General features: G+C 42.2%; 1 protein-coding gene across 2 annotated transcripts in view; it reads left to right on the forward strand.

Annotated features, from left to right (window-relative positions):
- The first annotated feature begins 2,489 nt into the window (after positions 1-2,489).
- Positions 2,490-15,370, forward strand: part of SNX24 (sorting nexin 24) — a 137,459-nt gene continuing 124,578 nt past the window's right edge. For both annotated transcript variants that reach the window (XM_074954027.1, XM_074954028.1), the window contains exon 1: positions 2,490-2,646. In XM_074954027.1, coding sequence (XP_074810128.1) covers positions 2,587-2,646 — 60 coding nt within the window. In that variant the 5' untranslated portion in view covers positions 2,490-2,586. The remainder of the gene's footprint in view (positions 2,647-15,370) is intronic.

Here is a 15,370-nt window from a genome sequence, read left to right on the forward strand (position 1 = left end):
CCAAACTGACCACTTTAATAATGAGAAACTTGGAAACAAAAGTGTAAGTGTGTGTGTGTGTGTGTGCGCGCACACTCAAGTCTGTTAAGTTGTCATAATTGTAAAGAGGAAAGGTAATATAGACTGTCATCTGCATCTATGATTTCTGTGATGTTGTGGGGTGGTTGTTGTCTTCTATTGCCCCAAGATGGATGGCTGATGTTTGGGGCTAGTAAGCTTTGCATAAGGGAGAGAAAAGTGCTATATAAACTGTTAGTTACAAAGCAGCCTGGGGATACATCAAATGCATCTAATATTTCACTTAGATCTTACCTCCAAAATTTACTTTGTGATCAATTCAGATATTTGCTTTTGGGCTAAATTTTGTTTGTATGAAATTAATCTCTCAAACAAATAAACATCTGCTCCTTCCTTTGTATTTTGTTCAGTAGAGCAAAACTGACATTTTAATGGAAGTTTCATCAGACAGGCGAATTGATTATTCAAAATGTTTCAGAACACAATCCACTTTTTCCTCATCTGTACAAAACAATCATAATTTAATGGATCTGTTAAAGCAGACACTTGGTGTCAGTTTACAAATGAAATGCACTAAATTGTTTTGGTTTTGTGTATTTTAGTGACTACAAATCCTGACATTCACTGAAGTCAACAGGAAAGCTCCTGGCCTCAATTTTTTCTGGACTCAAAGTTCTATACCAGCAGCTAAGATCGAGAATGTTCAGGCAGATGCTCTCTAGGTTTGTTGGACTGGTGAAAAGGGTGTTCTGAAGAGACTTTGCTCCCTTCTTCCCTCCTGATTAGTGCAACAGAGTTAAAAAAAATGATTATCTTCATTGCATGTTGCAAGGCCTATCTATTTTCTGAAGCCATGGTTTGAATAGATGACTTTTTTTTTCTCCTATGGAAGACAGAGGTGGAGGAGAGATTCCTTATTGTTAATTGATGTTAGTTCAGTGTACAGTATGTGATTTTATAGTTCTTGTACCTAGGCCTAGAAACCAATATACTCACACTTTATAAACCAAAATAAGCTGTCTCTTGTATGGTTAAAAATAATTAATAAAAATTTATCAAGAGCGTATCCAGCCAAAAATGACCTTTTCCACTCAAAGCAGAATGTGAATTGTAAACAATTTCAAAGTTAAAGGTTGTAACTGTTACCCTGGCTTGATTCTTGAATAGAGTGTTAAAACTCCAACTGTTCACTGATTTGCTTGTCACCTTTCATGCTTAGGTAACCATACTGGGTGACCTTGATGTAGAGTCAACAGTAAACTGAAAATGGTGTCAGGAGATAGTATGACTAGTGAAAGATTTAACAGGATACAGGAGTATTGTTCTGGCCTGAGATAATAGCTATTATCTGCTACCTTCTATTTATCAAATAGTTACTGATGCCTCCTCAGAAACTCTTGAATTTGTTTTTTTTTTTTCTTAGTCCATCCTACTTGTGACTTTCTGTATTTCTCTTTACTGTTTCTCTTGCAAGTTGTGCCTGGATTTGCTCAACATGAAAGTGTATCGGTGAGAATGAGACATTAAAGATGAATTTAATGTCTACTAATTTGAAGTAGATATTAAAAAACCTCTGTGGGGATAGGTTTGATACTATGCTACAGCTGTTTTTGTTTGGGTTTCTTTGCTGTTACTAAAGCAGGTGCATAAAACAATATTGTTTGTTTAGAAAGTGATTTGTTTCCTCTACACCGACATCACAACCAGTAGCTACAGCAATTATGCCAACCAGCACTGGATTTGAGAGCAAATAGCAGAAACAGCTGATCAGCACTAGTGCACAACAGTGACTTCAACGGCAGCAGTTGCCAAAAACCATTTTTGCACATTTCAGTGTTAGGCGGTAACAACGCTGTTTCCGTGGCTGGTTTACAAAGGAGAGGATCTCTAGGAGCGTTGAGGGGACGGAGAAGGAACAAGAATGCAACTATAAGTGGGGGGAAAAACAACCCTTGAGCTATTTAAGGGAAAAGCATCATCATGTTTACCCTAAGGACAGCAAGAGGAGAACTGAGTGAGCCACAGGCTTTTAACCAGCACACCATGCTGACCCAGCTGGAGAAGCTACAGGCCGAGCGCGCCCATTTGCGCACACAGAGGAGAAGCCGCGGGAGCTGATGGCCTGGCACGAGGGTGGATACCGCCGGCTGTGGCCGCCCGGCAGGCACCTTCTCTGAGGGCCGCGCCGCTACCCGGCCGGGACCCCCTGTGGCGGAGCGGAGAGTTTCGGACAGGGAACGAGCACGCCGAGGGGCCAATCGCAGCGCGCCGGCTGCGACGGCCACGGGCTGGGTGAGCCCGGGGCAGGCTCCAGCCCCAGCTCCCTGGCTGGGCAGCTCGCGAGCTGCACTGGGCTGCCTGCCTCGCGCGCCCGAGGCCCCGCGCCGCCTCGGTCCCAGGCCGGCTGCTGCGTTGGGGGCCTTGCCCGCCCCCCGCCGCGTACTGGCGTCATGTGGGCTCCCCGCGCGTCACGTGACGCGCTCGCAGCTGGCTCGGTCCCGGGGAGCTGCTGCTGCCCTGGAGCGCTGCGGTGCCCGGCCCCCGCCGCTGGCCCGGCCCGCGCGCGCCATGGAGCTGTACATCCCGTCCTTCCGCTACGAGGAGAGCGAGCTGGAGCGAGGGTACACGGTGAGGGGCTGGCGCGGGGCCGAGCGGAGGCCCGGGGCCGCGGGCTCTGCAGCTTGGTGGGGCGGGCTGCGTGCGGCTGGTGCCCTGCACCGTCACCCCGAGGCGGTCCTGAAGGGGCCGGGGGCCCCATCTCCACGGGTGGCGGGTCTCCGCCTCCCCGCGCTGGGACCCTGGGCTGCTGGAGGACGTGCAGCCAGGGAGCTGGCTGGCATCGCCGATGGGGGCGTAGACAGCCAGTGCATGGCTGGCACCCACTCACCAGGAGGCCCGTGGCCAGGCAGCTCGTAGCTGTCCTTTCCATATGCTGGCTCTCTTCATAGACGCGTAGGGCTGGCCCCTTGGAGTGAGGCAGGGCACTGCACCCTGGTGCCATTTGACATCCACGTGCGGTGTGGCTGCTCAGGTCAGTGGCTTGCTGAGACCTGTTGGATAAGAGGAGATGGAGCATGGTAGGCTGGAGCCTGTCTTCATGCCCCACCTTACCAACAGTGCAGACAACTGCAATCTGCTCCGTTTTATTGTGACTGTTATTTATTCATTAATTGTAATACAGTAGCACCTATGAGCACTAAGTGGGGACCAGGACCCCGATGCAGTAGGTGTTGTACAAACACAGAACAAAAAGATGGTCCCTGCCCTAAATAGCTTACAATCTAAGTATAAGACAAGTGACAACAGATGGATCCGGACAGATGGGGGAATAAAAAAGAAACAGTGTGGCAGTATTGGACAACACGCTAGGCTATGGTCCATCAATGGCTGTTAGCCAGGATGGGCAGGGATGGTGTCCCTAGCCTCTCTTTGCCAGAAGCTGGGAATGAGCGACAGGGGATGGATCACTTGATGATTACCTGTTCTGTTCATTTTCTCTGGGGCACCTGGCATTGGCCACTGTCAGAAGACAGGATACTGGACTAGATAAACCTTTGGTCTGACCTGGTATGGCCATTCTTATGTTCTTATGTATGATCTCAGTACACCAGAGGCCCATCCACTGTCAAGTTTCTTGTAGGCATTGTGGGAAAAAAAAATTTAATTAGGGATTTGAAAGAGGATAATGAGGTCGCTTTGTGGATGTTTATGGAGAGCTCCTACCAAGCATAAGGGGCAAGATGGAATAGCACAAAAGTGCTTGTTTGAAAATTTAACAAGTGGCTGATGGAGGCTGGCAGCAGCATCATCATCATCATGATTATTATGCCAATTAGTTTCAGCTCTTGGACTCCTAATGATTTATTTCCCAATAATGCCACCTCATTTTGCAATGTTTAGACTTCCATTGTCTGTTACAAGATTACCGTTGATTTTCTCACTTTTGTCAGAGAATCTATATTCTCATCTTCCTTGGGCCTGCTAAATGTCATGTATTTTGTGTGTTGGTGGCACGTGCTGTAGGCTTGTCTCTCATTCCTACACAACTGGTAAAATAGAGATAGATTCCTCCAAGTAGTACTCTGTAGATTAGGGGTAAGCACCCTGAGCTACAAACCAAGCCACCTTGGGTTCAAATCTCAACAATTTTGCTCACTGTTCTTAGTATTTCTGTGCACCTCACACCGATTATTAATGAAGGTCTCATACACCTACCTTAGGGGTGCCAAGCATCTTTGCTCATTTTACAGCTAAGGTAACTGAAAAATTGCACAAGGTCACTGGAAGCATAGCTGGGGGGAAAATAAGTCTCATCTATTTTCAACACTGGCTTTCAGATGAACTGGGCCAAATTATATGCTTATTTAACCCATATCAACACAGTATGAATTTGTGCCCCTGCGTGGCTAGACCATATACAGAGGTTTGAGTCTACTAATACTTGCATGATAATTGGTATAATACCAGATCACATGATAGAAGTCCATGCTTTTCGATCCAGAGATCCCAGGTTCAGTCCCAACAGGTGACCCAGACAGGAGTAGTGTTACACTTCGCTACGTTGTCTCTAACCACTAGAACATACTCTGCTCTTAGAACCAGGAATAGAACCAATGAATCCTGGCACCCATCATTCTAGTGCTAATTGACAAAAATAGTTGGATAACCAGTGGTGAAATGTGTGTTGTCTCGCACTCTCTGGGCTGCTTATTGAGGATAACAACACACCTTCTGTAGATGAAGTGGTAGAGTTCTGTGTTATGAATTCGTCTCTGGCTGATTAGCCTCACAGTAGCTTTATATAATTGTTGAAATGATTTTATGTTGCAAAACATGTAGAGATGAATTTGGACATTATGTTAGTATTTGTTTTATTGTTGTAGCTAGATACCGATCCGGGTGATGCTCGATCTGCAAGGAGGCTGTGTCTTTCCTTTGGGATTTGCCATGATGATGATGATGATTATGGCTGCAGGTTTGTCACAGTGGGAAAATGTCACAGCATGATTTTCCTGTTTTGTCTGTGTCTCATCCTGCAGCAGAGGTTCCTGCAGCTCTGTCCCATAGGTCTGGACGCTGTGCCGCAAGGCAGGCATTGCAACCTGGTGCATGGAGTAGCAGTGCCACTAGCTTGGCTCACCTGCCCCTCTGTCATGACAGGAGCATGGGGGGAATCAAACCTGAGTGGCGCTGTGACCCTATGCACTAGGTCACAATGCCCAAAGTGGGACACTGGGCCTGACCCCAGCTTAGCCCCATGGAACAGGCGCTGCAGGAGCCACTGCTACCAGGAGTGAGTGTGGGATGGGCTCTCTCCCCAGGCCCTCCTCACCGGATTGGTCTTCAGGTTGTTGTGCTGGGGCAGAGGTACTGCTGAGGGTGGTCAGTGCCGCCTCAGTCAGGCGACAGGGAAGGCATTTTCTATCAAAAATCGCAGAGATGTCATAGTAATTTAGTAAGCTGTGACTGTTCCATGGTTTTTGGTTTAAAAAAAAATGTTGTGGCAAATCTGCAACTCTAATGATGATGTATTTTTAGTAACAACATGAGATAGTCTTCTTCAAACAAATCCTATAATATCTGAGAGCAGTGTGCAGAGATGTTCTTGCATATGCAGAGACTGGAAGACCCTATCTTGTGTAAGCTCCAAAAAAGTCAGAACTTATTATAATGACTTATCTTTCTAGAAAACAAACCTCAATCTTAAAAGTATAAAATTAGCACTTACTAAGGCACTGGCTGTCTGAGGACATAGGTAATGAACTTCATTGCATTTTGCCTGTCATTCACCAGTAGGAATCCAGCTCAACGCAATGGGGTTTAAAAGTTTTTCCCATCTAATGGGTGTTGGTGGCCCCTTTATTATCTTTGATTCACCTCCAAAAATCACCAGACTTTGCACTAACTGGTAGACTTATTAGAGAGGCCATGAACTTCATAGGCCATGGAGACTAAACTATCCCTGTTACCTGTAGGTGAAGTTCTACTTCCCCTCCCCCAACCCACACAAGATCAGGCATACTGCCAGGGCAGTGTGTTGTGTGGGGAGCTTGCCCTGATGCTGACTGGAGATAAACAGGAGGCTTCATTTTCCAAGGTTGCATGAGCACTAAAGCCAGAATTTGTTGTTATCTACAAATTATTTACATCTTTACAACTATGCAAACTAGCATATTAAATAATTTGTGTAAATGCCACACATGGAGCTGCACAAAACTTAGCAGCTATGTTTCCTGCTTATTCTGTTTCTTCAGTGTTCTTTCATTCACCTGAAAACAGATGGATGTGGGGAGAAATATTAATTATTTTGGCCTTTAAGTTAATGACTTGACTCCTGCAGCCCTACCAGGAATCTTAGATTGGGAGGAAGACTCTCTTCTCTTTGGATTCATTTTAAGACAGTTAATTTTGGACAATGAACATTCTTAAAGAAATTTATACATTAGCAAAAAGTACTAGACTGTTACAGTTACAAAAGAAAACAAAACAGAACTCCACAACAAAATGTCTCAAAGCCAGGAAATTATAACTTGGTGTTTTAAGGTCCCAGGTTCAAATTCCTTCTAACAACAAAGTTGTTTCTGTATGTGCGATCATTGTTTGTTAAACTTTGGGTAGTGGATCCCAGCCCCAGGGAGTAATTTTGAGAGCGAGGGGCGAACTGCCGTATGGATCTCAATGCGATGATAACGTCAGGACCTACTGTTCTGGGGGTGGGAAGGAAAGCCAAAACCATTCCAACAGAGGTCTCTGTGTATGGCAGGAGGAGAAGAGTGCAGCAGGCCTTGCCCGCCCACACAAGCAGATACACTCTGCCTGCTGGGGTAAGTACTGGCCTACCCCACCCCATTCTCCATGGGAAAGAGGGAATCCCAACTGCTATCCCTGTTGCTCCCAAGAGAAGAGAGTCCCTATTGCTACACCTAGGAGGGAGGGGAGAGTTTAAGCAAAATATAGCGTTGAGATATATAGTGTGCTTAGGGATCCAGGTTACCTTGATTTGGCCCTAGTTTTTGAGCGCTCAGTTGAAAGTCAGGCTCTGTTTCAGTAGCAGTGGTATAAGAATCCTTAAGAATTTGCATACATTTTTACCCATTGAGAAGCATTTTTAGCAAAGGATAGAATTTATTACTTCTTTGTACAAAGTTCAGTTTCAGAGCATTTGACATATGTGACCTGGCATCTGTCATCTGTGTCTCTTTCCCCATCAGGAATAACAATAGTTCTCTACCCAACTGAGGTGTTCTACGGCTTAATACAACCTGTAAAACATATTGGAATTCTTGGATGGGAGATGCTATATAAGAAAGTACAAAGTAGTAGTAATATAATCTACACTTCTGTTTGTAATAAATTGTTGGGTTTCCCTTCACATTTCCTCGCCTCCTGGCTAACTGTTCACAAAGTGCACAACTGGTTCTTGCTCTGTTGTAGTTGGCAACACAGTGCTGTATCCATTTTCACCAATCCATTAGGTTCCTCAGAGATCCAACCAGATGCTTAGACACCAAAATCATTTTGATCGCTGGTTTAAAAAAAAAAAACCTGTAAGAGAAAACAAACTTAAATCTAGCCTTATTGGTGGGACATGCGGTATGTCTGTTTGCCTTATGTTTTTGCGTGATGGAGCCAATTCTTTATCCATGGTTCATCAAAGAGTGGTCCAGAATGGATGAGTCTCCCTAAAGCTTAACAGTATGAGAGATTTTCCCGCTGATATGACTACATGACCCTGTATATAGCCATGTATAGCTGGAAGCTTCAGGAATGGGGCCAGTGGCTAAGTAGTGGTTGGTGTGACAATGGGGAGTGGCAGAATTGTCTGGAAATCTTATAGATTAGTAGACAGTGATAGATATCATGGCTACAAGGTGCAACAGAAAGCGCTTTTCTTTAATAGACAGAATAATGGATCCTGAAGAGGAGGGATGTCCCATAGGAAACAATTTCACTTTCTGCAATGACAGGTGATAATCAGTTACTACAGAAGTTTATTTAAAAGTCAAGCAACATGAATAGGATCATTGATCCAGGAAGCCACAGTTTGCTGAACTGCTGAATATAAAAGTGTCAGTGGCCAAGTCATGTCTGCTTCCATTCTTTTGGATCTTATTTCCAAAAAAAAAAAAAAAAAAAAGGCAAATGCAATTTTAGGTAGCCTTAACAAAGGCATAGCATGCAAGTCATGGGAAGACTCTACTCAGGGCGGGTTAGGCCTCAGCTGGAGTACTGTGTCCAGTTTTGGCCACCAATGTATAGAAAGGATGTAGAGAGACTGGAAAGGATCCAGAAGTGAATGACAAAGATGATCAGAGGGATGGAATGCAAATCATATGAGCAAAGGCTGAAGGAACTGGTATGTTGAATTTGGAAAAGAGGAGATGCGGGGGGGGGGGAAGAGGGGAGGATGGGTAGACGTGACCGCGGTCTTCAAATACTTGAAAGGCTGTCATAAAAAGATGGAGAAAAGTTGTTCTCTCTCTCCACAAAGGGCAGGACAACAGGCAGTGGGTTCAAACTACAGCATAATAGATTTAGGTTAAATCTCAGGAAAATTTTCCGAACTTTAGGAACAGTAGGACAATGGAACAGACTGTCTAAGGAGGTTGTGGAAACTCCTTCACTGGAGGTTTTCAAAAGGAGACTGGATAGGCATCTGTGCTGAATGGTTTAGACACAACAAATCCTGCATTTTGGCAGGGGGTTAAATCTTGCAGTCCCATCTGACCCTATGGTTTTATGGTTCTATTACATGAGAATCAAGGGTCACATTGAATCTGTAGGTTATAAAAGGGACCAATATGAAATTTGGGATACTGAATGGGATAGAGATGCTGGAATTTGGGGTGAAGTGGCTTTTTACCAATTACAAGATAGCTGAATATGCTGAGTTGGAAAAAGTTATGGCAGAGTCAGGAGTTGATGAGGTTGAAGCAGGTGGAAAATGAGAAATGGACTAAAATAGTGAAGAGGGATAGAGATTTGGGTGTCACAACCAAGGTTAAGTTTGGAAAGGAGATGTTCAAGGGACCCATCTGGACAAACAGGAGTGGAACCCAACAATGAACAAAAACCAGTTATGAAATGATCTGAGACAGAGTGTGATTCAGTCAGGGATGCTGGAAGCTGGAGTGGACAGAATTATTTCTCAGGTGGTGGATCCAAAACTAAACCACATCTTCAGACTGCAAAAGAAAGAGGAAACTGTGCCAGCTCTTCCATCAGAGCCTGAGAATCAGGATCCTCCTGCTGCATCCCAATATGCCTCGTAAGTGTGTTCCTGGTACTAAAAACAGCTGCAGTTGCAAAATACAAGTTTGGTTAGTTTGGGATTGGATAGATATAATAAGGGATAGGACCCTAGATTATGTCAAAATTAATATCTCCTTTGCTGTGCTATCAGCTGATGCCGCAACTGATCTGGATGTACTGTGTTTATTAGTGTGAAAGTGGACAAGGTGCTGGAAGTTTTACTTCTGTTTTATTCCTCTTGTGTTGCCAGTCTTAAGTAAATTCCTGTGTTAATTTTTTCATTAAAAATCTAAGATACAAAACATAACGGTGAAATCTCTTGTTATGGGACTACTCATTACCAGACTCTCCCCCTTCCCTGTAAACAATAACTTTTGGATTGATAGGAGCCCAATCAAAAGAGAAGGAGTCTCATAACTCCAGTGAACTGTGTCAGGCAGTTGAAAGAGATGTGACCAATAGTGAAACCTTCAACACCTGGGCGAAGGAGAAGAAGGCTATAGTGTGGATCAGAAAAAGGGAAAACCAGTGTGAGAACCATGAAGTTAGTGTGGCATGGAAGGCAGGCCGGACCTTTTTGAGGAGGTTCTGTGGAGAAAGGGCAGATTTCTAGCTGCTGTGAGGAAACTAGATTGAGAAAAAAAATTTTGAGAAGTGCAATGGTGGTGACAGTCTTGATGGCATCAGAAAAGATGCTAGTGAACAGTGATATTGGTTGATCACTGATGTGAAGTGAGAGGAAGGGAGGAATGTAAGACCCACCCTCCTCCAGCTCCATACGGCTCACAATATAGAGCACACAGCAAACTGCACTCTTTCCCCTTCCTCCCAATTCTCCCTCTTTCAGAGGGGAGGTTGTCTTTTGGCATTTGCGGAGAATAACCCCAATCCCTCTTTTCTTAATCCCTCCACAGTTTGTTCTCATTGGTTGGGAAGGAGAGAGGTGGGAAGAGCTCTTGACCTTAGCTGTGTGAGCTCTGTTTTCTCCCTTCAGGGCTGCTTTCTGTCTCCTTGGCCAGCAGCTACTGCTCAGTGTTTCCATCTCCTTCCTTTGCTACTATTCTCTGAATCTGTCAACAATAGAAGGAAGACGTAGACAATGATCTGTGTGGTGCCAGTAGGCTACGGAGGCATAAAGTAACCTTGGAGGGCAGGGACAGAACTAAATCACCACAGAAGCTAAAAACTTCCTCTCCTTTTCACTCTTTCCCAGTCTGAGAGAGGAAACTGAGAAGGGAGGGATGAAGAAGAACTTGCAGGAATGATGTTGAAAAGCTTGATGCAGGGAAAGTAAGGCGATTGGGAAAGGACAATGAAGGCAGAGGCTATAATACAGCACTTATAATTTTAGAATCCCCTCACATCTGTCAACAAGAATACTGGGAGAATCCACCCCCCTTCCAACTCCACAAACTAAAATTTAGCTCTTGAAACATATGACCTGTTCTCTCTGATGTATCTTTTAAAACAATTCTCAAAAAAATTATAATTAAGCAATGGCTTTGATGTGTCCCAATTTTGTCAGGGGGCCATCTTTCCATAATACTTCAGTAAATTGAAAATCTACCCCAGATGGTGAAAAAACTTATGGAAAATGTCTGAGTTCCTCATTTAATACTAGAGGACAATTAAACTTCATTGTCAGTTTGAATTGATGACTGTAGCTTCCAAACTATTGAGCCTGTGCTAATAAATGCAACAGTTGTTCATAATTTGGCAGTGAATGACCTTTAAATGTAGATGTTTACTGAGGATATCCTTAGGGAACAATTTAACTTCAAAATGACGCCCATGAGTACTTGTTATCATTTAAATATGCTTCCTTTGTCAATAATAGAATAACAAATACTAGTTAGATTTCTAATGTTGATTCAGATACTGGGAAACCTGCTGAATAAATTAGTGCTCATTTGATTTATATTGACCAAAAAATTTTACATTGGTATGTTGCAGGTCAAGATGACATCCATTTAAACACATTGTAGAGCAGAGAGGTCATGTTTGACTGACATATATGCTTACAGTGTTTTTAATTAACTTTTTTAACACTATTCCCCAAATTCCTTTTAAGTAACAGATTTTCTGGAAACAAGATAGATATGAATATATAATGCCTTCAAATATTGTGATGGTTTAAAAAGAAGTCCGGAGCCTTTATCTTGCCTATAAAATTATTGATGAGTTGGCTGAGCTTTACTCTAACATTTTTGAAATTACTACCGTGATAAATATGCTTTAGATTGTGTATCTGTGCTCTTACTCCTTCATTTAAAAGACTGAATGAGAATCAAAGAAGCGAAGACCTGAACATTCCTCTGCATTAAGACTGACTATAGAGAAGCCAAGCTAGCAAATACTTGCTTACATGATTGTATCCTCTGTATTTTTTTCAAACATGGAAGGCTCTAGTGGTTTTGTAAGCATAGGTGATTTCTGTGGGAGTGATTATACTAATTAGTTTATGTAAAAGTAGCATTCTAACACTTGTATTGAGCCTCTGAGCTGTGTGAACAAAATATTGCCATAAGCCTGAGCAGACTGAGTCTGACTTGAGTGTTCATTAAATTAATAAGTGCTGGGACTTCTTCTCCACCAGCCTATCTTCTGAGAGCTCCCTAAATATGACATTGTGTTACAAGTTATAGTGAATCAGCAATGGAGAAGTTACTTGCGCCAATTCCATTGGATTTTCAAGAAAATGACACAAATATGGAGTCCATCTTAAACAACAGTTGGGCATTTTTTTCTCATAGGCACAGCTGCAAAGAAAGCATCTGAATGTCATAGAGTACAATTTCTCCATCTGGCAGTCCCAACAGCACTGTAGGTACATTATATTTGGGAAGAGGAAGAAGATAAACAGGATTTGGCACATCAATGTCAAAGTAATGTAACACCAGAAGAATACTATTTACGAAACGCAATTGTTTACTTTCTAATTTCTAAAGACAATATGAATCAGTTGATCTGTATATAACTGACTTAGAGACAGTTTATACCAAAGATGAGTGACTGAAAGAGATTTCAGAAAATGTGTGTGTGCGTGGGTATTTATACAAAAATAATATTTTCTCTCTTTCCTCCTCTGTTTTTTTTTACTTTGGATACTTGGCAGCAGTTTCAGTATAGCTAGTTAAACTCTTTCTTCTGCTTAGTCAGTTTTCCCTCATCTTTGTTCATAGATTTTAAGGCCAAAAGGGATCATTATGATCAGCTAGTCTGTTAAAGATAGAATAGATAACATTTTAATTTGGGCAAGGGACCTTAAAGAATGCTATGGAAAATTTGCCGAAGACCGCCATCACTGAACGTGGGGAAATGAAAGCAAAAACAATACAAAATCTGTTTGAAGATATTATCTATGTATACATAGCAATCAGTTAAAGACCAAGAGAGATTTTTTTCTGACCTGGGATGAGTGCTCAAATAATAGACATTAGCTCACTGGGATATCTGTAATCACTTGTGAAAGGCTTATAAACAAAGCTGATGCAATGCCATGAAATTGTAGTGAAAAAGCTAGGAGGGTGTTCTGTTTGAATTTGTTTAGGAAACCACTGTGAATTGATTACTACTGTGAGTTCTTGGAGATTTCAGAACAGGTATACACAAGCAGCAGACTATGACTAACTGTATCAAGTGCAGTGCTGGAACAATTTTTACAGTGAGGGTGCTGAGAGTCATTGAACCAAACTGTAAACCCTGTATACAGTGGAAACCACTTCAAGCCAAGGGGTGCAGCAGCACCCCTAGTTCCAGCATCTCTGCAAAGTCATAGTTTGGAAGGCCCTGAATTCCAGATGTTCTGACAATGGATCACAATTGTTAATTGTAGAACCTGAGGAATATTCTTCAGAAATAGCTAGTTGGTATTTTGGAGAAAAAATGATATGCTCAGAGAATTAAACAATAGAGCTATTCAGCGTGCATGACAGCAAAAATACATAAATCCATGTTGTGTTGTAGGCTTTATCTGTATTTGTAGTATGAACTGGTAAAAGTACTGTTGGCATGGTGCCATCAAAAAACTATTTTGGCAGAATGTGTTCAGACTGAGATACTTGTGTCAGCATGTTTTGTCCACACAGCATCAAGTAGAAATACAAGAGTAAAATGACTGGCTTCTTCACACAGATGCTAGTAAACAGCCAGTTAAGGACTTTACTTCCCCAAAAGAACTGAGAAAATACCAGTCTTAGGCCTGGTCTACACTAGAAAATTAAGTCTGCTTAACTGCATCGTTCAAAAGTGTCAAAAATCTATACCCCTGAGCAGCATAGTTAAGCTGACCTAACTCCCAATGTAGACAGTGCTAGGTCAATGGAAGAATTCTTCCATTGACCTAGCTACTGCCTCTTGGGGAGGTGGTTTACCTGTGTCGATGGGAGAACCCATCTCATGGGCTTAGGTAGTGTCTACACTGAAGTGCTACAGTGGCACAGCTGTGCTGCTGTAGGGTTTTTTTAGAGTAGACATACCCTTACAAATACAACCGGAAGAGAAACAAATGATCCATTTTTTTTAAAATTATGACTGACATAAAAAACAGAGTCCTGCTTGCCAGCTAAGCTTATTAGTCCTAAGAACAGATGATGTTAATTGAGCTTTGAACTTTTCGTAGTAGTCTGCACTGAACCCGATTTGCTGGTGGAATGAGCACTCCCCCTCCTATTTCAATCAACTTTAACCACTCGAGACTTGTAAATGGAAAAGACTTTCAATGCGATAGTCATCACTAGTCTACTTTGGAATAGGTACTGAATGAGAAGTGACACCAGAACTCTGTCATAGACGCACTGTATGTTTTCAGATATTATTATTTATTTGTATAACAGTACTACCGACAAGTCCCACTTAAGACAGGGGCCTCTAGATGAGAATCATGTAAGTCTCCTTTTCCTTGGCATAAGAGTTCTAAAGATCGCTCTTAAAATATATCATCTGTTGCTGGGGTTGATACTTGTCTTCCTCACCATGGATGTTGTGAAGATTAGTTAATGTTTGTAAATATCACTTCCCATGTGGTAGCTCCTGCTATATCAGGAGACTGACCTAACATGCTTTGCTTTGACTTATTGTAGAGGTGAAGATGGTATGGAACTTGACTGTAGATGATTTTTTTTCTCCCATCAAAGTAGCATGAAAGTTGTGTAAAAATTAAATTAATTATTCTATTTTTTCTGTTTTGTCTCAGTCTAATTGATTCACTCTTTAAAGGGATTCAGTTTTTAAACCTGTGCAGAAAATATTCATACACTGCAGTATATTCAGTTTGGAGAATAATGAAATTTAAAGCTTCCCCCATGATCTTGTATATAAGCACAAATTAAGAATCTTGATTATGTGGTAAAACAATCAATTGGGTGGCAGTGAGTATTTATTGATTACAGAGAAGCTGCTTTTATGAAATGTGATCAGATGCATTTCAGCTGACTGGCTTTACTCCTGGTCTTCCACAGATCTCTGTTGTTTTTTATTGTTTTTTTTCCTCCCTCCCCCCCCACCCCCCTTTTCTGACATCAGAATCTCTCCGGGAGCTGGAAGAAGCATGCCTGGCCACTCCTGAAGCCAAGCTATGGTGATTGCTGCAATCTGACTTGACTCTCTTGATGCTTTTGAGGTGGGAAGAAGAATGGACATGCTAATTTTATTTAGATTTTAGGTTAATAGATTAATAGCTGTATTGTAATGTCATTCAGTTTTCCAAAAATATTGCAGTTGCTTACAAGTTGTAAACAAACTCATCTCATAAAGACCAAAGTAAAGTAAATTTGTCGTAGGCCAAGTTATTGTGGAATTAAACAGAAAAGAGGAATGAGATGTTTCCCTAACCCCCATAATATTTTTCCTCTCAATTTATCTTCTTGCTTGAGTGTCAAAGCATCCAGACAAAATATTTTGATGTTTACTTCCTCTCCCAAGTCTCTCATGGCTCAGCAGTATTCCTGTGGATTCGAATATCCCCATCTTCTTTCTTGATCTATTCTTCAGTAGTTTTAGAGGTCTCAAATCTTTGTCTATGTCAGATCTTCCATGCAGGTTTTCAGTATTTTTGTTCAAACATCACTGATGTCTATGGCCCAGACTTTCAATAATCTTC

Source organism: Natator depressus, chromosome 5, assembly GCF_965152275.1.
Source record: "Natator depressus isolate rNatDep1 chromosome 5, rNatDep2.hap1, whole genome shotgun sequence".
Lineage (NCBI taxonomy): Eukaryota > Metazoa > Chordata > Testudines > Cheloniidae > Natator > Natator depressus.